This window comes from Eleutherodactylus coqui, chromosome 2 (genome assembly GCF_035609145.1).
Source record: "Eleutherodactylus coqui strain aEleCoq1 chromosome 2, aEleCoq1.hap1, whole genome shotgun sequence".
In the NCBI taxonomy this organism is placed as follows: Eukaryota; Metazoa; Chordata; class Amphibia; order Anura; family Eleutherodactylidae; genus Eleutherodactylus; species Eleutherodactylus coqui.
Window position 1 is genome coordinate 203,717,033 of NC_089838.1, and position 27,607 is coordinate 203,744,639.

At 39.8% G+C, this 27,607-nt stretch overlaps 1 protein-coding gene across 1 annotated transcript; it reads left to right on the plus strand.

Moving 5' to 3' along the window:
• Positions 1 to 3,317: 3,317 nt before the first annotated feature.
• Positions 3,318 to 27,328, plus strand: ISL2 (ISL LIM homeobox 2). Its single transcript, XM_066592257.1, has 6 exons — positions 3,318 to 3,468; positions 4,145 to 4,334; positions 7,982 to 8,172; positions 19,957 to 20,234; positions 23,317 to 23,484; positions 26,766 to 27,328. The coding sequence occupies exons 1-6, from the start codon at positions 3,411 to 3,413 to the stop codon at positions 26,880 to 26,882; spliced, it is 1,002 nt and encodes a 333-aa protein (XP_066448354.1). The 5' UTR covers positions 3,318 to 3,410; the 3' UTR covers positions 26,883 to 27,328.
• Positions 27,329 to 27,607: the final 279 nt, after the last annotated feature.

The window sequence follows — 27,607 nt, forward strand, 5'->3', positions numbered from 1 at the left end:
TGCTATGCGCGCCTCTAGCTCCGTGGTGTGCGCATGATAGGACCTGTCTTATCCTCGCTGCTTGTTTTTCATAGGCTCCTATGAGAGCTGGAAAGCACGCAGCTCGCACCACAGATCATTTGAACGGGCTATTTTAAGCAGCTTTAATTAACCCCTTCATGCCATCTTTAGAGCAATGTAGCGGCGAGCTATGCACGTGGCTACACTGCGGGCGGACAGTGCCCGTGTGAAAGAGCGCTTAATAACATATAAGGAGATGTAATGTGAGAAACAAATGGTGACAATATACTCAGACATTGATAACATGTAACAAAGTCTGTGCCTGCTATCACCGGCCACCGACTGTACCAGATATAATTATTGGCTCATTGTCTATAAGAGACACTACAAATAGCCACATGGTTTCTCTGATAGATATACACAGGGTGGCCCCAAAAAGTAGAATCCTTCAGCAGTGGTTCTCTATGCCCCTTTTTAAAATCCAAAGTGAATTATGGTGGCAATATGTGATGCTATCTTGTCAGTAGTCGTACAATTGCGAAGGCCACCATGTGATCATCAAGAGAGTCAATGAAAATGGTGGAGGCACAATGACCATCCCTATGGACACTGTAACCAATATTGTTCGTGCGGTAGTTCGCCAAAATTAGGTGAGCATTTTGAGCACCTAATGTGATTGCAAAAGTGGAACACGACTTACAGCTATTCGTTGATGTTTAAATAAATATATTAATAAAGCTTTTACCGTATATACATAGTTTTCATTTTTAAGTGTGTATACATTTTTTGGCCACCCTGTGTGTGTGTATATATAGATATATACAGTATATGTGTAAATATATATATATATATATATATATATATATATATATATATATATATACAGTTGCAATCAAAATAGACTTCACACCTGCATTTAGGGCTCAGTTCAGGGTTTCCATTTTTGGAGGAGAAGAGAAATAAATGTAAAGTTGAAATAAACTAATCACTTTTTCCTCTATTGGCTCCAATAGGTCTTCAAAAAAACCGGAGGTTGATAAAGGAAAGCTTATACGCCTAGATTAAGGTCTAGAATGCGACTTTCTTCAGTCTGAATGACGTGCACCTGATTTATAACAGCTGTGTGACTATTTTTTATTATTTATACCTGCTCAGATCATTTTACTGTTATCTAAATTTAAGATTGAGGATTATGTGGTGAAGTATTGTAGATCACACTCATCACTTGCGACTTTTTAAAAAAAGTCATACAAAAAGTCACACAGCTACTCCAGTACTGAGGTATACTTTCAGCACAGACTTTCACATCACAGAGAAAGAAGGTATTAGCACTAGAGATGAGCGAACGTACTCGGTAAGGGCGATTTCGCAATCGAGCACCGCGATTTTCGAGTACTTCACTACTCGGGTGAAAAGTACTCGGGGGCGCTGTGGGGCGGGAGGTTGCAGAGGGGAGTGGGGGGTAGCAGCGGGGAACAGGTGGGAGCTCTCTCTCTCTCCCTCTCCCCCCCACTCCCCGCTGCAACCCCCCGCTCACCCACAGCGCACCCGAGTACTTTTCACTCGAGTACTGAAGTACTCGAAAAAGGCGGTACTCGATCGAGTAATTAGTCGAAACGAGTAAGTTCGCTCATCTCTAATTAGCACCTAATTTAACATACTTTTGGATGAATTTGTTACATAATAGCTCATTCCTTAGACTAAACGTTGCATATAATTAATCTGCCCCTGAATGCTGTCAGTTTACTTCAGTTCTGATTTTCTTCGTTTTTTTTTTTTTTTGACTGGAACAAAAACGCATTCTGCTGCGCCATTTGTTCCAGTAAACAAAACTGAAGCAAATCAGACCTGAAGTAAACTGACAGCATTCAGGGGCAGATTTATTATAAGCGAACAGCGCTATTTTATCCTGTAAATTCCGGCAAAATGATGAACTGCTCACTGGAAATTGAACGGATTCCTATTATAGTCAATGGGTGGGCCGTTCAGTGCTGTTTGGTTCCATCATAAAGCGGAAGCAGGAAAACAGATTCCCTTAAGAGCTCCTTCACACTGCTGATTAAGATCTCGCCACGAGAAAATCACGGCAAAATTGCATATGTGCTCATGCGATATTTAAGCATCAGCTAAGCTTTTTTTTCTGGCAAATAATCTTGCAACGCATCGCTGCCACTTGCAATTTTCTTGCGCAATAGACAATAGGAGTCTCTAATGTTAAAAACGCATCACATTGCACGAACAGCGCTACTTTGTGCGTTGCGATAAAATGGAGACTCCATAGGGAAGCGTGGGCAATAAAAAAAGCAAAACGCATAAAGATAGGACATGCCGTGATTTTTTTTCCACGCAACATCACAAATGTGAATGAAACCATTGAAAAGCATGGGTTTCATAATTCTGCGTTTTCACGTGCTCTCGCATTACATTTTCTCACAAGTGTGAAGGCAGCATAACACTGATGTGAAGGAGCCCTTACAAACTTTCAGCTGTTAACAAAAACACAATTAAAAAAGAACAATTAAAATAGTACAAGACAGCTAAGGGCTCGTTCACGTCAGCGCCGGAGGTGCTGTTCGTGATTTTCACCAGGAGACATGATAAAAGAGTGCAACAAGCTGCGCTATTTCATCCTGTACATTCCAGTAAAATGCCAGGCTACTGGCCAGAAATGGATTGGACCCTATTATAATCAATGGATCCCATCATAAGACGAAATGTTCGGCCAGGAGGAGCAGGAAAACGGGACACCCAAACGCTGATCTGAACGCACCCAAATATAACAAATGTTTTCTCCAAATTTAGCACAAAATGCCTCATTTGATGACTACGAAAGTCTCAAAAAAATTTTTTTCTCTTAAATGGGGAAAATTGGCTTCCACCTCATTGGGGGTTTTGCCTTCCTCTGGATCAACATTGGAGGTATAAGGCTGAACTGGATAGACATATGTCTTTTCTCAGCTTTACATATTATGTTACAAACGTCTTTAGTAGAGCAGTTTTTGCTGTCATGTGTAGGTGTGTGACCTCCAGGGGCCCCTGTGGCCCCACTAGCCAGTTGCCAGCACTGTAGGTATACACTGCACGGAATATAACTGTATATAATGTGTGGTCTACAGAGGACTGTAGCTTAGTATGCCCACAGTATACTTCACACCTGCCGGCTAGAAGTACAAAGTCATTCCAATGAAGCCTACTGTCTCCACACCAATGCGAGGACCCCTGCCTCCCGCCCAGTCCCCCCAGTGCCCGCCTCCCACAGTCACCCAGGGCCTGGGCCGCGCTCCGTGACGTCATGCAGCGTGCGGGGGACACTCCAGTCTCAGTGCTGGCAGCTGGGAGCAGGATCCTGCAGCTCTGGCTCCGTCCTGCTGCCTCCAGCATCCTCCTCCTCCTCTTCACCCTGCAGCTGTATGGTGGATCTCATCCTGCCCTACCCGCTCCTGGCTGCCATGGGGGATCAACCCAAGAGTAAGTTCTGCTGCCCGCCGCAAACTTTACTTCTTCTCTAGTCTAGAGTGAGCGAGTGAGTAGTAGTGGTCCCCAGACATGTCCCCAGCATCAGCAGCACCCCTGTCACTTTCTCCTAGCACTCCTTCTGTTTCATCATGCACACACCTCTCCACACATCTGTAATGTAATATATATATATATATATATATATATATATATATATATATATATATATATATATATATATATATAATCACAGATCTGCATGCGACTACACTGCTCTTTCCCATTGATAACACATGCGACAGATGTAATATTGCAATGTAATTGATATACTGTGGATAGATGATAGATAGATAGATAGATAGATAGATAGATAGATAGATAGATAGATAGATAGATAGATAGATAGATAGATAGATAGATAGATAGATGGATGGATGGATGATATGGTTGGATGATATGGTAAGTGGGTGGGTGATGCATTAGTGCTGTATGTGTGATGCTCTGCTAGTAGTATAGGCCGGCAGTGTGGCTCTCCCCAGTACATGCAGGCGGCTGTAGGTGATGCATGTGGTGGAGTGTGCAGTACAGAACCTGAGCCGTGTACATTATACGGTGACCCTCAGTGCTGCTGCTCTCCAGTTTCACCTGGCAGGTGACTGATAGCTGTCCTCTGTCATGTCCCCGGCAGAGAAGCCAGGCCTGGCGGTGTGTGTGGGCTGTGGGAGTCACATCCTGGACCAGTACATCCTGCGGGTGTCCCCAGACCTGGAGTGGCACGCCGCCTGCCTCAAGTGCGCCGAGTGCAGCCAGTACCTGGACGAGAACTGCACCTGCTTTGTGCGGGACGGCAAGACTTACTGCAAGCGGGACTACATCAGGTGAGTGCCTCCTCCTCTCATCATCCTGCTATGATGGGGGTTAGCATACCCCGCCTGATATTTCTGCAGGACTCTGTATTGTCCTGGTGATCATGAGATATCAGTATATAATATGTGTTCTAGTTCAGATCTCAGGAGTTTGTAATGTACATGTGGCAATAACTTGATACATATGTATAGAAATATATTACGGTGAGTGTATGTGGCCCTCGCTTTTTACTAACTGCTAAAACCACAGTAAAAGAAATAGATATTGGTTGACCGTAGGGATTGAGGACTGATTAATAGTATATACTCCAGATTATCAGATGTGCACCAGAATATAGCAGTTGATAATCACTATATATTTGTGTGTGCATAGATAGTATCTATCTATCTCATATCTATCTATCTATCTATCTATCTATCTATCTATCTATCTATCTATCTATCTATCTATCTATCTATCTATCTATCTATCTATCTATCTATCTATCTATCCATCCACACACATATATAAGTGAGTATCAGTATCAGCTGGTCTATGTGCAGCAGGGTGTAATATTATAGTATTACTGTTATTGCTCTAATTTAGTTGTTGTTCCTTTTCAGTTGGCATGCAGTGTACATGCAGATCAATCATATTTTCCTATATTTACTGTGCAGATATTTCTATCCAATCCTAAACTAGTGATTGGAATAATTTATGGTGCACTGACAATGTTGTATTCTCCATTACTGCTTGTAACCCCACACGGGTGACTGTAACATTATATACACAGAAGATAACTGGAATATATATCATCCTTCCGATGCTCCCTACATGGAGGCACTCAGATCTCTGTGACAGCAGCCTCCCAATGCCAATTCTTATCAGAAAATGAACCATTGCATTGAAGTTATCCATTCGCTGCTTTTTATGTATTATTTTACAATTCACTTGGCCGGTATATCATATTTATATTTCTTTTTGTTCTAAATAACACAGTACTTGCATGCCAAACAAATAAAAATACAGTCTGGAAATTCTAAAAAATATCCATCAGAAAATCATCATCATTATTAGAACACTTACTGGGTACACCCATTTCCGTGCAGTGATCGGTATACGAAGTCACCCGAATTTGTATGCAATTTCAAAATGCAAATTTTTGCATAATGTGCGTTTAGTGATTTTATATATATAAAATATAAATACATATATATATACATTTAACATTATACGGAAGTACAGAAATTAATTTCTGTATTTTACCTTGATCACTTGTATTGGACACGTGGTGGAGTGTGGCATCCAAATAGCTTGATAATTTTCATCTGGTTATCAAAAGAAAATGATTACAAATGATGTCAGAAACAATACACAAATGGATTTCCTTATATATTGTATTCGTTATGCATAGCATAATAACGATAGAATGAGTCAGCATGTGGGAAGGAAAAAACTGAAGTTTAAAGAAGAAATAAACGATTGTATTTGAAATATTGGAAGATTACAGTAAATGCAACGTAAAAAATGCACAAAGAAAATAGACGAAAATTGCTGTAAATTAACTATTAATTTTTGGCGCTGCATGGCAACTAATATGTATTTCTAATGTTATTTTCCATTCCATGTGTCGGGAAGATTACAAGAATCAAGGAGCAGTTATTATTAGTAAATCATTTAGACTAACATCTCCCATCCTAAAATATACCTCTAAGTGTACTGTACGGGGCAAAAGTTTAGAAGCATCGCATGCATGCTCAGACAATATTGCCCAGAATATATATATTAGGCATAACTGAAGCCTGTTATTTCCTGAAGGGTGTAATTCGGGGCTCGTGTATATCAGGGATAGTAGAGAGACACTGAATATACATATAAGTAGTGGTACTGGTACTGATATGAATACTGTATCGATATAATTGTATTTAGTATGTCAGTATTTATTTCTTTATGCCTGTATTTTATGTAAGGAGGAATCATTCACACGCTCGGGATAGCATAAAATAAATATTATGGCAAAAATCCAAATTGCAGTGTCAGTGGTTTGTCTCTTCTGGGAAACTGTAATAATTGGAACAGGAAGATTAAAATGGAGCTTAGGTGACAGGTGATGATTACCTGCACAGGGACAGCACAGTTTTACAGGTTATGAATTTTGGCATTCTTAATATTTACTAATTCCATTCATCTGAAGACACAAGTTATGCTGAAAACATACAATTTACCTGAATAATAAAATGTTGAAAGTAATGTAATCTGATATGAGCTGCAAGGAATGGAGATTGTCGATATTCTTGTAACTGTAGATATCATATCATAACATACCTTGCTTAGCTAAACTTTTGCTGTACGTTGATTGTAAAGTTGCTTTTATGTTGTTTATAGATAGATTTATATATGATCAGACAAATCTCCAGTTACATTGCAGCAAAATTGCAGTTACATCTCAGAGAAAAGCGATCAGAGGAAGTAATACATTCTAATTCAATATATAAATGGTTAGAACACGCTAAATTCTTTAAATTTCTTTTTCTTTCTAAATTTATTCCAATGCCTCTACTTTTCACGTTTTTCTCTTCCCGGTTGAATCTCATTGAGTATTAGGTGTATTGTGTGTTTGGATACTTTACATAGTGAAACTTTGGATGAATATACCATGAATGCAGCATTACATTTCTATAGACTATAGAAGAGAATAGTGTGTAATGTATTACCATGTAGCTAAGGCTTTATTTATGCGATATGTTTTCATCATACTATATAGAAACTGATCTGCAGACCGATCTCGGTGGTCTTTAAGTCGGCTTGTAGCTGATGAAAAACGGCGAGCCTGCAGTAATTCAGTGCTTTATACCATTCCTCTTTATGTGCTGAATCAATCGTTTGCTATCTTTCTTCTTTGAAGTGGGGTTACAAATTGTGTGAATAGTTGCAATATTTTAGCATCACGTTGTTTTATTTGTTTTTAAATGTTTGTGATAGAAATTGAACAAACAACAATATTGAAAGATCAATAAATAATTAGGTCAAAGCACACCGAAATAGAATTACACTGATGCAGTTATTATTGCAGAGCTTTTCAGATCTATTGATTATATACTATAGAAGCATATAGTAGTACTCCACAAATATGATTGTGAATCCTTGTAGTCTACAACTATAATGTATACAATAATCATATTATAGATTGTACTAGTCATTACCTGAAACACACGTCATGCATTCTGTGACAGATATGTGTGTATACATAGAATTAGGAGTAATACAGTCTGGATGATCATTTCTTTTGTCCCCAGAGACATAGTTTAGGTCTGAAGGTAGCCATAGACAAGAAGATCATTTTGTCAATCCAGCCATAAATTAAGCGTTGGTGCAACAAAATTTATAACAATGATAAAGACATGTCCCACCCAATACATTTCTCACTAATAGAAATATATGACAACTCATCACTTCCTTAAGGATATTCTTGTTACCATTACCACTCCCACCAAGAATTTACCATGTCGGCCAATGCTAAAAATTCATCCTTTTGGAATTTTGCATATTTGCAAAATTGTTCTGTTCATAGGAAATTAATGTTTACATCGGAACCAATGTCCCTAGTTGCAGGAAAGCTCTGCTGCTATGCCGATATATGCAGCAGGCACATCATATACTGTTTGTTATTCTTGGCCAGGTTGTTTAGCACCCGGTGCCCCAGATGCCAGGGCACACTGCCTCGCTCCGAGCTGGTCATGAGGGTCGGAGAACGGGTTTATCACACCGATTGCTTCCGATGTTCGATCTGTAGTCGACGACTCCTTCCAGGTGAAGAAATCAGCCTCAGAGACCAGGAGCTGCTGTGCGGGGCAGAGCACAACATTCCAGGTAGGCCACCGGACAGGTAAAGGACGAGCAGCCAGTCAGGTGGCTGCAGGCACTTCTCCATTACATCTCGTTTCTCTCACGTCCTTTAGACCCTTTAAATCATGCGGGACCTCCCACCATCGTCTCATTGTCTGTTATGGTGTTTGTCATTTTTCTGCTCTCCATGTGATTGTCATTGCAGCCAGTGCTGTGTTATGTATGATGGACACTGACCTGATAGTAATGTACAAACTGAACGGAAGGATAATTATTATTTAAAGGGAATGTATCACCGATATTCTTCTGTCAATTAAAACAAGATAATGGAACATATTTTATTTGTCTGTTTTTTTATTTTCTTGCTGTAGATTTTTTATTCTATTGTCTGTACATGACTATAGGGGCTGCCAGCTTGTCTGAGCTTAGAGATATGCTTTACAAGCAGTTTCATGGATTAGAAGAGATAATGGACAAGAGCTCACTCATTGACTTCTATAAGAGTGTTCTAAGCATGCTTAGTGATCTGTGGTCATTGTGCAGGGAGGGGAGGAGGTGAGCTGTGGCCATCACCTTTAGTGAATGGTGTATTCTTTGTGTGATAATAATGACATAACTGCTAAGAAGTGATCTTTAGAGAACAGGGAGTCTCAGATTATTATCAGGTTTAGACTGCTTTCAGACAAGCTTATTTTTGCTTCGTATTTGGTCCGTGCCTTGTAGACTGTAATACAAGGCTAATGCAAGGCTTTTATATATATATATATATATATATATATATATATATATATATATATATATATATATATATATATATATGTTAGCTTGGTATATATATCTTTTCACATGGCTATATTTATTTTTGATGGCCATTTTTTAAAACACAGCATGAAGTATTTTTTCCATTTTTGCCCCTGTATTGCTATTATATTCTATTGAGCAAACATAGATCAGTATTTGCCCAGTACAAGATAAAATATACAGAGGCAAATGCTGATCAAATACTGATGACATACAGTTGTATTGTCATCTGTAACATGTTCATACTATGGATCCTTATTACGGACACGCTGCAATATGCTTGTCTGAAACTGGCCTTGGTAATAATAGGATTATTTTTTTTACATAAATAGAGACAAAGAGGAATAAAAAAATCACTAGAAGTTTTATGAAAGTTTAACAATAATTTGATTTAAACAATAGGTAATTTTCTGAAGACACACTCTCTTTAAATGGTAATCAATGCCTGACTACCTATATCAGCTGATTTCTCTGTTATGAGAAGCCCTCTAATTTAATTAAAATAAAGTTGGTTTTCTCAGTAGCTGTGAGTTCTGCATAAGGCCACCTGTACACGAACGGGTCAGATTGCGCATGCAGGGGCCCTCAGCAGAATCCATCCCTGTGCCTGGCCGGCGTCCACACATACCTGTATTTAATCTGTATGCGGATGGTCTGGACGTCTCGCTGTCGGACAGGCGCAGTACAGATTTTAGAAAAAAATCCCTGCATTTTCCGCCTGTTGCTAGGCGATGACACAGAATCTGCAACCTTTCCACAATATCAATTGCGGAAGGGCAGTGAGTAGGATTGCTTACATTAACTTCAATGGAAGCTGTCCATGTGTAATCAACGCAAAGATACAACATGCTGCGATTTATGCACAAGTGGAAATCACAATCTCTGTCCGCTCGTGTGAGCGGATATATTAATGTTCTATTCTTGCTAATGGATGCGGCATGCCGCGAATCGTCCGGGTGTGTGACGTTCACGGATTCTGTAATCCAAATCCGTCTGTGTGCTGATGACCTGGAAAGTTTAGATAAAACTAGTAATGGCGTTGAGTTTACTTCCCTTTAGATTTTATCTTATACTCAATGGGGTACAAGCATAAATTTAGCTTGCGCCAGCTTTGTGGCATCAAAAATCCCAAATTTTGGTAAACGTACCAAAACTACAACTATTTGGGCACTTACACCAACCCCCAACTCTTTTTAAAAAGTGTACAGGGACCTTCGGTTTAAAAAACAGTATTAAAGGGTATTAAAAAGCAGTCAGGACATTCATATTTTTTAGCGGTGCTTCTTACATAATGTCTCCAGATGTAGTTATAAGAAATTGCTAATTTCTTGTAAGATTTAAAGGGATATTCTGGTCTCAAACGTTTATAGCATTATCGACAAGATATGCCATAAAAATCAGATAGGTACAGGTCCCACATCTGGGAGCTGCACCTTGTATCTCTAGCTGTAGACCACACTGCCCCTAGCCCGGCTGTTAGAGGTGGACTGAGGTGATTGGGATCATCAAGCTATGTGGGCTTTGTTACGCAGTTTCCAAAACTCCCATAGAAGATAATGGGAGTTATGTAAACAGGGTCATGCAGTAAGCTATGGTGTTTCTATTTCCTCCGAGTTATGGAAATAGTGTAGCTCGCTGTGCTGTCTGAGAAACTCCCATTGACTTATATGTTGTGAAACCAGCGGCATTTGGCTGTTTCTATCCTCCTTGTAGAGAGCAGTGTTCCCAGCATGGCCATATTTGACTGAAATGGGAATACCCCCTTAAGACAGTACAGCCTACTTGTCTTTCATTATCTATACCATGCACCATTGTGTATTTGTACAACAGTAGCTCAGTATACAATTTCATTCTATTTGAAACCATACCTAAGTTCTATTAGACGCCTTGCAGATTTTTTTTTCTATAGTTTGGTTATTTAAGGGGGTTGTCCCATGAAAGGAAGTTAAATCCTAACCTGTGGATAGGGGTTAATTGTCTGATCCAGGGAGAGGGGGGAGTGTCTGAATGCTGGGACGCCTATCATTCATGGGAGTGGAAGTCAAGAAGGTCCATGAATGAATGGAGTTGTGGTCGCAAATGTTCACAGCAGCTTCATTCTTCTCAGTGGGACTGCTGTGTGCTTGACCCCAACCAACTGGATTCCCCATCCACTTCTTCTTGTGGGACAATACCTTTAAAGGCATCTCTTGAATTATTAAAGGCTATGGACACCTTTTGGGGGTGGAGGTATTTTGGACTGATAATCATTTTTTTGCAATAGGGTTTAATGGCAAATTGTGCACTGTTTGTCTTCTACAGCTTCTACATATCACTGTATATAGATGCTGCAGTCTAATGGTCCTCTTATACGGTTTTATGGTTCCTCCAAATGCTTGTTTGCCCATAAATTAGACCTTATAAAGATAATGATCAGCTGATGAACAAGCTGATTGGATAATTTTTGCAAGCATAACAATGCTCATTGGTCTGTCATACATTTGCTCATATAAAATGGAAAATGTGCAGCTGATCAATGACAGCTGTATGGGGACAAACAGTCATGCTAATGATTGGTCTACCCTATAGAGCAGATAATCTGCCCATGTACATGGAGAGAAAGAGTATTAACCAATATGCTTGTTGTTGGTCATTGGTCATTAGCACTGGGAGATTATCTGCACATGTAAATGGACCATAAGGGCTCTTTCACACGGGCGATACGATTCTTGGCCAACCACGTCACAACCGCTGCGTGTCCGAAAATCGCATGCATGAGAGGCAGCTGTGACTAAGTCACAGCTGCATTTCCCGTTTTAATGCCCATTCGTATGGCCAGGATACCGTCGGGCAGGGGTAGAGAGTTTAGCTCTGCTAAACTTCCTCCCCCTCTACGTCCCTTGCCAGCTCCCGGCAAAGAGAGGAGGCGGGATGCTGTCGGGAGTGAGTGCACTAAACTCCCATCCATTCTCCGCCCCTTGTCGGCTGCCAGCAATGGGAGGGAGCGGGAGCTTAGCAAAAATTTATTGCCCATTCAGACGGCCGGGCTGGGGCGTATATACACCGCAGCCTGGAATTCCCTCCCCCTCCCTTTGCCAGCTGTTTGTGGCAATAGAGGCTCCCATAGAAGCCTATGGGAGCTGCCGGCAAGGGGGGGGGACTTTAGTAATGCGAGCCGCTGCTAAACTCCCTCCCACCTTCCTCTCCCTCCCCTTTTCTGACGGCTCTCACATGCTCCCATGGGAGTCTATGGGAACTGGCTACGTATTCCAGCAAAAAGATAAGACGAATCCTATCTCTTCCAGGCTCGCGTAACAGCGGTTGGCCAGAATGCGCACCATATGTTCTACCTTTTCCGTCCGGCTGATTTTACACGCCGGAAAATCGCCCACCTGAATGGATGCATTGGAATCCAATGCTTCAGATGGTCGCGATTTTCGAACAGGGTTTTATCGTGGCAAAATAGCTGCGATAAAACAATTACGTGAAAGAGTCCTAACTGGACTGGTAGCGTGCTTTTCTTCTGCTCTCTCTTCTCCTGAACCTTATTATCAGCTAAATTATGACCACAACTAAGTTTATCCTGTGGTCATAAATAAGTTAATAGAAAGTTCTGGGGAGTCGAAATAAGGGCTGAAAAATCAGCCATCAGTCCAGCCTCACTGACGGGTCGCTTATTGAGACTTAGAATGCAGTCTATACAGTGATAAGTAGAAACTACAGGAATCAAAGGGGGCACAGTTTTTAAATGAAACACTATTGTAAAAATGATTGTTACACCAAAATACATGGATTTAACTGGAAAAAAATGGTACCCAATGATAATAGAAAAAAAGGCTATGCTGTTTTTGTTTCTCAGAAGCGGCTGCATTCTAGTTTATGAATTAAAAGGGATTGAGATGCAATACCAGACACTGCCTCTGAACAAGAGTGGCACTATTTCTAATAGTTTTTCTAATCTCATATCACTTTTAAATAATAACAACAACAGTAACATAAAAAGAATGGCCTAATCCGGTACTGCATACTAGATACCCTGTTTCCCTGAAAATAAGACATACCCTGAAAATAAGACATAGCATGAAGTTTTTGAGGATGCAAAATGATTTTTCAGGCTTTTTGAGGATGCTTGAAATATAAGCCCTACTCCAAAATTAAGCCCTGCTAACAGTTAATTAAAAAAGTCAATTTAAATAGTGTCCACGCAGCTGTACATGTAAAAAAGTTAAACCTTTTTGAACAAAAATTAATATAAGACACTGTCTTATTTTGGGGGAAAGAGGGGTATCTGGTTATCTACTACACATACGAATGTCTCATACAAAATAGTTGGTAGAGTTTTTTTTTTACTGCTCTTGTGTCATATTAAAGGGCACATTTGCAGATGTGCCCACGGTTCCATTTTACTTCCATTGTTGACTCTGTTCTCTAACACCGCAATTTTCTAATGCTGTCTGTTCTATTTTAGTGTGCTTTAGCACTTTTTAATGCACCTTCTCACCCATTGCCATGATGGGGTGTGTTAAAAAATGCTGTCAAATGCTTCCGAACGCATTTGAAAACGCATTAAAAACGCAGCGTTTTAATTATGGTGTGTGTGAGAGTGGTCTAAGAGGTACTTCTGTGATTTTAAAACTTCTGAACGTTCGTCAAGAATAGAGTTGAGCGAACATACTCTGCCGAGCTTGATGCTCGTTCGAATATTAGCGTACTCGATGGTGCTCGTTACTTGAACAAGCATCAAATCGTGTTCGACCCCGCCCCAGCTTTTGGCTCCTCCCCACTGTGACATTCCTATTTTGGCCCCTCCCCAGCGCTACGCAGCGCGTTTCATTGGCAAACTGTATGATACCTTGGAGGAGCCGAAGAGTTATATAGGGAGAAGCGCTGTGTGTGCTCCGTCCTCTGTGTGACTGGGATAGACAGTTCCTTCTGTTGGAGCAATCGGGATTAGAGGCGGATGGCAGCCATAAAGCGTACATAAACATTCGGTGTTAGTTTTGTCTTGTGGGTGCGGGGCTTGTGGGGGAGATTATAATAATATTATTATGTGAATAATATGGGGGCACAGAGGGGGCCACTGTTAGAGTGTGAGGGCACTGAGGGGTCCGTAGTGGCAATAATGGTGGTAACACTGGCCCTTCTGTACTCTCATACCCTAAGGGCAGGCTCACACGAGCGTATGCGTAAAATGCTGCAAGTACAACACAGTGTTTTATTGTTGTATGAGCTGGAATTTTGCTGTGTATGGCAGTGATTTTGGATTGTACATGGCAGTGTATCTCATGGACGCTATCATGCACAGTCTTCCTGGTTTCTTTTTTGTTAAAATTTCCTGCTCTGTTGCTTATTGACGGTGCGTATAAACGCCGCACATATGCAATGTAATTGCATATGTACAGCGTTTATTATGCACCCATAGAGAACAATAGGGCTCCATTGTGTGTAATACCTGGTAAAATAGAACATGTATTATATGCAAATGTACATGACTCAATGAAAATCAATTTACCTTCATTGGATCCATTCACCATGTGTTATGCGTGCCTAATACGCAATAAGTGGCTCTTTCTGCGCCTTCACTTCCTAATTGTGGCTTCCCCTGTGCCTTCACATCCTAAGGGTACATTCACACACTGTGGATTTTGGTGTAGATCCGCAACAAAATCTGCACCATTTTGTTCAGTTTTCGATGCGGATCCACAGCTTTTAATTCAAAGGTTGAAGTTTGCTGCAGATCCTTGTCAAAATCTGTACCAATGCTGCGGGCTGTGACACAGAATATGAAGCAGATTTTCTGCAGCAGGTAATCCACACCAATTCCGCTATGTGTGAACGTACCCTAGTAGAGGCCTGGTCGCTATCAGGGTGTAAGAGCACAGAAGGGGCCACAATTAGTATGTGAAGATACAGAGGGGGGGGCACTGTTAGAATGTGGGTGTAAAGAAGGAGCCAATATTAGAATATGGGGACACAGAGGAGTCACTATTAGTTTGTGGGGGCACTATAGGTTTGTAGAGGCAAAGAGCATTACTACCTTGTAGAGGGTGGAGTATAGAGGAGAATAGTTACAGTGTTGGGGTTGCAAAGGGGGCACTGTTACTATGCGGAGACACGGAGAAGAGTACATGTGTAGACACAAGTTGTGACTGGAAGTCTTCATGGCGGTCTGGGCCCAGCTAGGGAAAGAAACTGAATACAGATATCAGAGGAGACATCACATGTGATCACTGAAAGTAACTGCACCGTAATTACTATCACTGTGTAGAACTGGTATTTGACTATTATATGGTGACTACAATATTTAGAGGTACACTAACGCTGAGCCACTATATCTAAGCATGTCAAGTTACAAAACATTTTTAACAGATATCCCCAATGCTCTATTTTTTTCTTTTGTGGTGGTGGTAGTGCACATGTTTCAGAGCTTGTGCATGTAATCTTTGAAATCTCTACCAATGTTCCTCACTGCTAGTGTTGTGTTAATGGGCCACGTAGGAGACCCAGCAATGCAGTGGAAAATTTTGGGCAAATGGCCGTCCATGAAGAGCAGTAAGGAAGGCGACACTAAGCTAAAGTTTTTGCCCCCAGGCCCACAAGCCTTTAGCAATACCCCTGGTTGCCTAGCAGTGCTGGTCTATCTGAGTATAAAAGGAGGCATTTGCTGGTCCTAAACATATTTATTTATTACTAGATATTAGAGATGAGCGAGCGTACTCGGACACGCCCCTTTTTCACTCGAGTACCGCGATTTTCGAGTACTTCCGTACTTGGGTGAAAAGATCCGGGGGGCGCCGTGGGTGAGTGGGGGGTTGCAGCGGGGAGTGGGGGGGGGGAGAGGGAGAGAGAGAGAGCTCCCCACTGTTCCCCGCTGCTACCCCCCGCTCCGCCACGCCTCCCCCCGCATCTTTTCACCCGAGTACGGAAGTACTCGAAAATAGCGATGCTCGATCGAGTAATTACTCGAAACGAGTACATTCGCTCATCTCTACTAGATATTTATATAGTGCAAACATATTCCACAGCACAGTCCAATGAATGCTGCATATCTGTATGATAATCCTTCTAAACCCAGTTGTTGTATTTGCTTTTGGGTTGCTGGATTAGAAGTGTTGGTAAATCAGAAGAGTATTGGGAATGGTCAAGTGCAGTTAGAGGAACACTCCAGGTAAAACTAATATATGGGGCCTTATTTATCAAAAGTGTCGAAAAGATAAACTCCCTGTGTTGCCCATAGCAACCAATCAGAGCTCCGCTTTCCTTTCTGAAACTGCTGAGGTAAAATGAAAGCTGCACTCTCATTGGTTGCTGTGAGCAACAAAGACAGTCTTTCTTTTAGACATTTTTGATAAATGAGGCCCAACATGTTTTAGTGCAGGGCTTGAGACAGCAGAATATGATGAAGAGGTTCTCTCTTGTGTTCTTTAATCAACCCTTCTTACGACAAGCACTGGATATAGTAAAATGTATCAGTTTTTTTGTTCCTTTAACCCTTTCAGGACCAAACCTGTTTGTGCCTTAATGACCAAGACAAATTTTTGGAAATCTGACGTGTCACCTTATCAGAGAATAACTCTGTAAAGGTTTTTGGATATCCAAGTATTGCGGACAGTATTTTTCCGCCACATATTGTACTTTTTTAGGTGGAAAAAATAACCACGATAGGATTTGCAGGTATTTACTGTATTAAAAAACAACACAATTGAGGAAAATGTTGAAAAATTGTCATTTTTTTTTCATATTTTCAACAGTATGTCACATATGTCCATACATGTTGTATTAATTTTTTATTAGATGATATATATTTCCATTTGTTTACTTTATTTCGGAAGCACAATTGAACATTTGCTTTATTTTTGAGTAATTTAGGAGACTTACTAATTTAACATTAATTTTTCACATTTTGAAGTATATTTTGTTTTCCTACACTGAGCCAAGTTTGTAGAGGTTCATAGGTAATCAGAATGATCGAAACCGATCAGAAACTCCTTAAAGAATTATATGTAGTACAAAGGACATATCACATGGGCAGGATTCTCCTACAGGATGCAGTGGAACTTGCTGTCCTACGGAAAACTCTGCACCAAAATCCGCAGAGCTAACATGCATATATTGATGCGGAATTGAAAATGTCAGTACTCTGCTGGCAATTCCACATCAAAATCTGCAGTTAGTCATGCGGATTGTGATGCGGATTTACGCAGCAGTAAAATCCACTGTGTCCTGTGTAACAATTCTGTTCTTTGTGAAAGGTCCCAAATAGAGAACTAATATATGATAGTAAAATGAGGTGAATTCATGTATATAAAATGATGAATGGATATGAAACTCCTTATAGGAGTAAATATAGTAAAAATAAATTAATTGATGTAATAAATTATGAAACACTTTATTTATTTCAAGATTTAAAAAAATGAACCCTACACTATAAAATCACCTACACTATTTATATAGAAATACATTAATTGGGGATAAGCTATTGAGGGTTGGTGCTTCACAGTATACTCTGCATCTCTCTCCTCCAATGTCACACTGACAGGAGAAAGGGGCTGTTATGTTTGTTACTACAACAAACTTTCCCTGGTGGGGTATTGAGTGCCTGTCACTCTGATTATGTCATTGGGACCTAAACCAATCAGGTTCCAATTCCTACATCCAAACCAGAGGCCTTAACAACAGCCTGTTTTAGGTGCTTCGCCTGCTTTGGGGCATTTGATCATCCATAGAAGTAATAGCATACATTTATGTCCATAGAAGTAATAGCATAAATTTATGTCGCTGTTGCACAAGGCCAGCAAGCAGTGATGTAAATTTCAGTGGGCAGTTGTGAAGTGATTAAAAATCTCCTTCCAACTTTTTTTATTTTCATGTTTTCATTTTTCCATGTCTATTTTCAGAAAGAAAAAAAATCATAACTTTTTTTTATATTTCCAGCTGCATAGCCACATGAGGGCCTGTTTTTTGTGGGACAAGTTGTATTTTCAATGGTATCATATATGTACTATGTAATGTGTTGAAAAACTTTTAAAAATTTCTAAGTGGGGTGAAACACGAAACAAATTGCAATGTTGCTATTTTGAGGGGATTGTGCTTTTATGGCATTTACGGTGCGGTAAAAAGGACATGTTATCTTTATTCCGTGAGTGAATCCGACCCACAAAACGTTTTCATTTTTCTGTGGATGGGTCAATGTGTGGACTTGTTTTTGTGAGGCGACTTGTAGGCTTTATTGACACTATTTTATGGTACAAACATTTTGATAACTTTTTATTCATTTCTTTTGGAGATGGGGGGGTGACTAAAAATTGCAGTTCCAGCATTCTATATTTGTTTTCGGACTGTGTTAATATTTTAGTGTAATATTTTAACAAACTGGACTTCTAAGGAAGTGGCAATACCAAGTTTTCCATTTTTTTTTTTTTTTTACTTTTTAATGGAATGATTTGGAATAGGGTTTTACTGGCATGCTATTGCATTAAGCCCAGCCAAGTCAGGGTTTACTAGGCAGAAATCCATGGCAGGCTTGGAAGCCTTCAAAAGGCTGTCATGGTAACTTAATAGCAGCCCACAATCTCATTGCAAATGAACTCTTCAGATGACAGAAGGAGCCCCCCTTCTCTGAGGGGCCATTGAATTTCGACTGTCTGAACTGACAGTGGCATCTAAAAGGTTAATGGCTGGATTAGAGTTATCTCCAATCCCAGCCATTGCGGCTAGGTGTCAGCTGTCAAAGACAGCCGACACCCAGCATGTATGGAATGGATATGTCTCCCAAGCCTGCTCCATACAGTTACACCCAAGGAGCTCTATACATATATGGAGCTGGTCAGGAAGGGATTCATTGCATACTTAAGGGCCACACTGCAGAGAATCCAATCACCAGTTCTGCTTTCACATCTCCATCCAAAGCCCCATTCAGAGCCTTCGGCACTCATCAGGCACAGAATTTTCCTGTACGAAATAGCATCATGCTGCACTATTTCATCTGGAAAAATTTCAGTTGGCATGTCGGAAGCTCAACCAGTCCCATTATAGTCAATAGGGTCAGTATAGTGTCTCTTAGATCCAGTATATGCCATATCCAACGTTTCCAGTACTGTTATTGCTCGGCTCCGAGGATGGAGCCAAGCAATACTGAAAGGAACCTTAATAAGAAACTTCAGATTGCAACATGTTGATATCAGTACAGAAAATTTACTATACCTAATTTGTAATTACCAAAACAAATACCACTACTGACCACAAGACATCTCACCAGTAGTTTGCAATCTTCCAGATTGTTCTAATAAGTTAATATTATGCAGAAAAAATGAGTATTTAAAACAAGTGATCAAGTCTCCATAGGTTCTCCAGAAACATCCCTGTATTATGCTCTCCCACAAGTGCACCTTACATGACACACTGCAGTCCCTGATAAGTTCTCATTGCAAATATTATAGCCATTTTATTATAGTCAGGAATCAGAAACTAATACTGCCCTGTCGAGAAATAAGAATTACAACAGACCACCCACCCACTAGATTGTTTAATTCACTAACCATTCATGAGCAATCGGTCATTGCCTGTCCAGTCCTTTTGCGTTATACATTACATTTATACACTGTGTAGCAGCTGGTCATGCCATCATTATAAATAGTCAAATGCCAGCTCCTGAGCCCGCAGCCTGTGGGTCATATATTTGTGCCACTCTACTTGATTATTTTCCTAGACCAGTAACTGTTATATTTGTAAAAGCCCTATCTTATGGGAATACTTGTTTAGGCATTGTCCTCAGGGTCCTATAATAAGCTGCAAGGTAAAGAGCGGCTTGTGTTCGATTATCAGATATTATGCTGAAATGTGATAGGATATGGTGGTTGGACCCCATGTGTTGGTGGCCCATGGGTGTTAATTGATTAACATAGTAAGCAGGGCCAACAATGTAGCAAACAGACTTTCCTATGTGCATTGGCTAATCATCATGAACATATTATAATTTACAGCTTTACCAGTATGATATATTCACTGTATTCTTTATCATTGTGCTAGACACTGGCAGATCATCACTTAGGTCTCATATCCACAAGCAGACAGAGAAGACCACAAGAGTACGGACAGTTCTGAATGAGAAACAGCTACATACTCTGCGAACATGCTATGCCGCCAACCCCCGACCAGATGCCTTGATGAAGGAGCAGCTTGTTGAGATGACTGGTCTCAGCCCTAGGGTGATCCGTGTCTGGTTTCAGAATAAGCGCTGTAAAGACAAGAAGAAATCCATTCTCATGAAACAAATTCAACAACAACAGCAACTTAATGACAAAACTGTAAGTGAAGTACTTGAATGTATTCGGAATAATAGTCCTAGGATGGCAAGGGTCATGTAATCCATGAAGTGCCAGTGACATTTTAGCCTACTTAGTTCTTAAAGGGACTTCCTTTTCCCTGAGATGCTCATAACTGCTTAACTGAAGACAGCCGATGCAGTATAAATTACAAGATGATGGGTTTTTTATTTGAGCCCACACATCTGAATAACATGAAATGCTATCTACTGGCTCTTTAAAAAGTGAATCTAATGCTGCATGCAACATTTTACTGTCTAGCGCAGGGAGGGAGACACTTGACATCAAAACTTATGTGTTAGATGCCATGGACTATCCCATAGAAAACTATAGGATCAGTTCTGGCAACCGTTTTCCTTTCTCTCTGAAGTTACAATGCTTTATGGAAAAAACAACGGATGGACCTGTCAGCTCTTCTGTTTTAGTAAATATCTGTATTCCCCATGACATACCAATTCTGGAGTATCTTTTATTAGAAAACTGCAATGTGCTGATCGTATGTTATACCTCCTTTATATTAATAAACTGACAAATAGACATTACTATTCCCTGTCAATAAGGGTGCGTTCATACAGTCTGACACTATAAGTTCTGATGGGTTGCACAATGGGAAGGTACTAGTTGAAGGCGGATTCACTACATCTAAAAGGATGGAGAAAGTCACAGCATTCCCCAAGTTGATACTTTTGTGCATAAATCTGTTATTGCTGATATGCAGAATACATTTTAAAGTGATATATAAGACAGTTCACAATGAAAACATAGTATAGTGATATTTTGGTTCTACGAGACCTTAGTCTCACCATTACTACTACAGTTTGAGGAGCTCAGGATCTAGCATCTATAACACTACAGTCGCTGGCTCCAAAGTCCCTAATTCAAAGTGCGATAGCGACGGTGAGATGAAGGTTCGGGAGGACCAAAATGTCACTATACTATACTATGTCACTATAGTCACTATACAATACTATGTCACTATAATCACTATACTATACTATGTCACTATAGTCACTATACTATACTATGTCACTATAATCACTATACTATACTATGTCACTATAGTCACTATACTATACTATGTCACTATAGTCACTATACAATACTATGCCACTATAGTCACTATACTATACTATGTCACTATAGTCACTATACAATACTATGTCACTATAGTCACTATACTATACTATGTCACTATAGTCACTATACTATACTATGTCACTATAGTCACTATACAATACTATGTCACTATAGTCACTATACAATACTATGTCACTATAGTCACTATACTATACTATGTCACTATAGTCACTATACAATACTATGTCACTATAGTCACTATACAATACTATGTCACTATAGTCACTATACTATACTATGTCACTATAGTCACTATACAATACTATGTCACTATAGTCACTATACAATACTATGTCACTATAGTCACTATACAATACTATGTCACTATAGTCACTATACTATACTATGTCACTATAGTCACTATACAATACTATGTCACTATACAATACTATGCCACTATAGTCACTATACTATACTATGTCACTATAGTCACTATACAATACTATGTCACTATAGTCACTATACTATACTATGTCACTATAGTCACTATACTATAATATGTCACTATAGTCACTATACTATACTATGTCACTATAGTCACTATGATCACTATACAAAACTATGTCACTATAGTCACTATACTATACTATGTCACTATAGTCCCTATACTATGTTGCATCTTATGTATCACTTTAAAATTTGTTGTGCATGCAAACAATAAAAGAGTTATACACATAAACATCAACTTGGCGAGTGCTATGATTTTCTTCATCATGTACAGTCTGGTACGGTACAGTACAGTGTTAGACTATGTGAAGACACACCCTATTGGTAAGGGTACGGTCACAACAGTTGTCAATTTATTCATATAGTTCCGGATCCAGTAACAGAACAACAGCAAAATGGAAAGTGCTAAGAAAAGATGCGGCAGAAATATTACTTTATGGGGAAGAGAAATATTTAGTAAAACAGACATCAGGAGACGTGTCAGCTCTTCTCTAAAGGAAGAGTTTTATTTCACTACTATTTATATGGAGAGGTGCATACACCTTGCTTGTATTGTCAGTGAGGAAAAATAGCCCCAAACCTCCAAATATAGAGCATAAAAATGCTGCACACACTGAAAAGAAATCTTCTGGCATTTACAATTTTTCAAATTAAAATATACCTGCCAAAAGCGCAGTTAAAATTATGCAAAATCCCCATTTATCAAAGCCTGATGCTTTATATGATGGTTTTAGAGAAATATCCCTGGATTAAAATGCAGCAAACCTCTCAATATCTTTCACTTGGTCTGCCCATGTGCCCAATCCTGATATCTACACCAGGTAAGTTCTGGTATATATTTCCACTATAATTTATGTCACTTTTTGGCATAAATTATTGTGAATTTGACAGTCCACCCCTCCCACTAAGTCCTATCAAAATGGCCATAAGTCAACCCGGTCAAAGTAAAAAAATTAATGTTTTCGTTCCAAAATTCAAGCATAATTCATTTCATGAATTCCCCCATAGTGTATCAACAAGTTGCATCATAAAATAGTACTGGATCCCTCCATTGTGCACACACTCAATAGTTCACTCTGTGTTTGCGGTGCAGTGGGGGAATGGGATGGAGTGTAAATGTATAAATGACAACTTTGAACTCAGTGTCTCCTCTATAATGCAATCATTACTTTACCAATGTCATTTGTATTAGCAAAAAATGTGGGGTCCTTGTGTAACAGGCCAGAACAGTCAGACCAGCTACAGCCAGGAAACAGAACCTCAAGACAAGCCAAACTTACGCATTGTCAAGCACGGATTTTTATAAATACGCCACCCAATACTGTCACAGTCAGAAAGATATGTTTTTATGTCATTTATCTATAATTTGTAGGTTATTCAAAAATATTTTCATATTTTTCATGCACATATGTCTGTTTTCAACTCGGACCACATTCTAGTAAAGTGCTTTTTGTGACTCTTTATGTTATAATTTCGACAGAGCCTTCAAGGGTTAACAGGCACACCACTCGTAGCAGGAAGTCCCATCCGCCATGACAGTGCTGTACAGGGCACTGCAGTGGAAGTACAGACCTATCAGCCTCCATGGAAAGCACTCAGTGATTTTGCATTGCAGAGCGACTTGGAACAACCTGCGTTTCAACAACTGGTGAGGAAAGCATATGTAGTGTAATAACATATATGTAATTACAAAGTGATAGAAAGGAGACCGGCATATATGGATAACATGGATAAAATGAGACTCCGTCTAGTATAATGCATAAGTCATTTCCCTGCACACTCGTGTACATTAGTAGTAGTTTGGGAACATGCTGGCTAAACTACCAAAATGTTTTAGTGTAGATGAAAATCAGAGAAATCATAAGCGGAAATGTGTCATTGAAATAATTCCATTCCTGATGTGTAGTTGGATACAAAATGCTATTTTACATGAATACTATATCTCTGAAGGCCCCAGTGCTTATTTTTTGATAGGATTGCTAATTTCGGGTGTTGTTCAGTAGCTATGTGTGTGCTGTGTTGGCAGATGATTAATGCAGACTGCTGCAATATGCGCAGATTTGGTACCTGTCAAAGCTCCACGTTTTTTGTGTGGACCATGAAAGCAATTATATCAACACTAGAGATGAGCGAGCATACTCGCTAAGGCAAACTACTCGAGCGAGTAGTGTCTTATGCGAGTACCTGCCCGCTTGTCTCTAAAAATTCGGGTGCCAGTGGGGGGCGGGGAGCAGCTGGGGAGATCGGGGAGGAATGGGGGTAAGATCTCTCTCTCACTCTCTTCCCCCAGCTCCTTCCTGCTCAATCCCGCAACTCACCGCTCTCCCCCGCCGGCACCCAAATCTATAGAGATGAGCGGGCAGGTACTCGCATAAGGCAATACTCGCTCGAGTAGTTTGCCTTAGCGCGTATACTCACTCATCTCTAATCAACAGGATTATAGAAACTGATTAGAGTGTATATTAATGGGGACAGTTTATTTATATGTATCGTGTCATGTCAGCACTTCTGTTGAATGTAAAGATCATAACATACATAGGTGTATGTATTGTTATAGGAATTCAATGTAAAAGCACTTTATAATTGTAACAGTGAAATCACTCCAGTTGTTAGTTATGTGAATGATTACTAAATTCCATTTGCTCCCGTAATTAGCATTGTTTTAGTGATATATGGCGTTGTGGCTATAGGTCAGTTATGGGCACAATAAGTATAATGGTTGTACCTGCACATTGGTTTCTACCGGGTTTCCTATTAACCAGACATGTAACAAAATTAAATGAGTAAGCGATTTTTAAAAAAATTCTAGCTGCAGATAAAAATGACATTGACATAAAAATAGCATCTACACCCTGCCAGGTTAGGCATGAACGTGAGTGAATAGATTCGTGATTGCAGTCTGTGTACAGCGCTGTGGAATATGTTGGCTACACATAAGCAATAGGAAGTAAAAATGATACATTTACTATATGAATAAAGTTACGTTGACTAAATGTCATGAGGAGCAGGAGCCACTTTTCGAATTGTCTTCTACATGGAGGTCCCACTGTGCAGATAACAAATAATGGCAAAAATGCAGAGACAGTGATGGCTACAGGAACCAATGCAACATGAAACTGAGTTTCAGAAAAGTCAGAAAGAGTTCCTTTGGCGACCTTAGCAACCTTAAGGTTTCATTTTTGGAGTCATTTCTACAATTTATTGGGAATTTACACCATTTTTCAATTAGTTTCTACCATTCTAATTTTATTTCTTTATAGTAATAATCTACAGCACTTAACAAATCAGAAGGAGCATAGACAAAATTAGACATAACATACAGCATTAAACCAATAGACAATATGAAGAATAGGAGTGAGGGCCCTACTCATAAGAGCTTGCAGACAATTAGAAAATGGAGGTGACACAAGAGGTATAAGTGCTTGTTCTATACAATGGCCAGGCCATCATTTATATAAATAGGGTAGTATACATAAAGCTGTAAGGACCAGTCACCAGCTGGTATCTGTGTATATACAGATATGAAGTGCATTAGGGTGTAGTCAGTGCAGGCCCTTTTACATGGGCTGTTAATTGTTCAGATTCTTGCGATCCGGCAAGAATCTGAACAATTATTGCTCAGTGTAAATGCATGTGACAACTTAACAACAAACAAGAGGTTGTTCGCTTCTCGTTCAGCTTCTGCATGCAGAAAACCGAATGATGAATCAGCCTGTGTAAACAGGGAGTCATTCACTTATAAACGACGGCCTGCTTACTGTGAGCCGGAGGCAGGTTAGCCGGAACACTCCCCGGCCCGCTCCACCTCCATTCACTAGCGATGATCGTTCCTGTGTAACAGCACAGGAATGATTATCACTGGGACGACCTGTTGGGCATCTTGCACCCCAGAGGTCGTCCCACGTAAAAGCACCTTAAATGTAATGTCATTAGCAGAATGGAGAGCACGGATAGGGTGGTAGCTTGTAACTGTCATTTGACTAGTAAGGGGGTCTGTAACAAAGTAAATGTCCATCAGGAGATGAAGTACTGACATTAAGTAATAGAAATTCAGTTAAAATGTTTGCAGCAGAGTGACTAAAAAACATCAATGTAGAAAGCAGGGAATTTGTCTAGCATTTACAGACTCGTCCTTGCAGCCAATTGCAAAAACAAGCCAGCAACTGTTGTACAAGCTACCCCTCCTTCTTATTTACCCAAGGCTGCTCTCAACTGCCATGTATTAATATAATGTATTATACAAAGTGTTTGCACTTCAAGTATTGATACTTTATAACTTTTGAAAAAAGACATTTAAAGGGGTTTTCCAGCATTTGGATGAGAAACTTGAAAGAAGGCTGTAATACTACATCCTAAACACCTTGTTTATTGTGTATTTACTTTTATCTTTTTGGTCACACTGTTGCTATGTGCTCTTTAAGAAGGGGCTTGGCTTCAGCAGCAACTCGTGGATAGGACACTACAGTTCCCATCTTGCATTGCTGACATTCCAGACCGGTCTCTTCTCCATATATTCTCCTGGCTGCTGAAGAACAAGTCTCCCCTGTCTTGTGTATTTACTATTGTGCTTCTTCACTGCTGAACCTCTCGCATTAGTTCTCAGTTACAACCTCCTATAACTTCTAATGCTGCGACTGAGCATGCTTGGCCAGCAAGCTGAATGACAGGTTGTAACCAGAGGAAATAATGTATAAACATCACATTTTGAGCCAGTGAGTTCTTAGTGAGTATGTGGCAAATTGCCGGTAATATCTAATTACTATAATTTGAGGATTTTTACTGTGTATTACATACTCCCAATTGGTGTCAGGTTTTGTATAGTGGACTACCCCTTTAAGTTTACTCTACCATTTTCTGTGCAGTGTTTCTCTAAAGTCAAATAGGTTCCTTAAGGTACTTCTGTTTCAAACTCACTGTGTTCTGTTCTAGGTATCCTTCTCAGAATCAGGTTCTCTGGGTAACTCTTCTGGAAGTGATGTCACGTCCTTGTCCTCCCAGCTTCCTGACACGCCTAACAGCATGGTCCCCAGCCCTGTGGAAACGTGAGATCTTGACAATGGGACTGAGCAGCATGGACCCTGCATGATACCCTTTGACACTACAAACAGAAAACAAACCCCAAGCACTCATAATGCAGGAACCTCTCCTTATCTTCAGGGCTTTGCATCAGTCTGGAACCTGCACATTTCCAACTTTTTACTAGAATTTGGGAAGAAAACAGGAATTTATGGTTCTTTTTTGAACTGGTCTCACCCACATCTCATCTCAAAGAAGGATGACTCTAATCTGGTAGCAGTTAGATCTTCCACTAAGGAAAGTGTCATCTTGCAGTGTTCAATGGGCCGAGACTCTGTCTTCTTACCTAAACTCATGGGACTTAGAATATTTATACATTTCAAATGTTGAAACATTTGGTGGACTTGGTAATTTATCTTGTGGATCGAGGACTTTATTATCAAACAAAAGTAAGTTATTAATATTTATTGTCAAAAATCCAGTTATGAAATGTTAATAAAAAATATTCTGAAGCTCTGATGTCTCCTATTATCACATGTAGCTGAGAGTGAGTGGCTTTGTATTAGCCAGAAATGAGTTACATCAGTACGCAAAATATATAACTAACGCAATCCAAAACATTACTGGTGGAATCTTGAGAAATGAAGGAAATTCTAAGTTCTGAAGCTTCACCTTTACACATCTTCTGACATGACATTGATTCAGTAGACTGCACATGCATTATAGTCACATTGATCTTACTAGGAGAACAATAG

Coding starts and splice junctions, on each gene's coding strand:
- ISL2 (XM_066592257.1), top strand. CDS start 3,411: ATGGTGGATCTCATCCTGCCCTACCCGCTCCTGGCTGCCATGGGGGAT. Junction 8,173..19,956: donor GGCAGAGCACAACATTCCAG/GTAGGCCACCGG, acceptor TCATTGTGCTAG/ACACTGGCAGATCATCACTT. Junction 23,485..26,765: donor AACCTGCGTTTCAACAACTG/GTGAGGAAAGCA, acceptor GTTCTGTTCTAG/GTATCCTTCTCAGAATCAGG.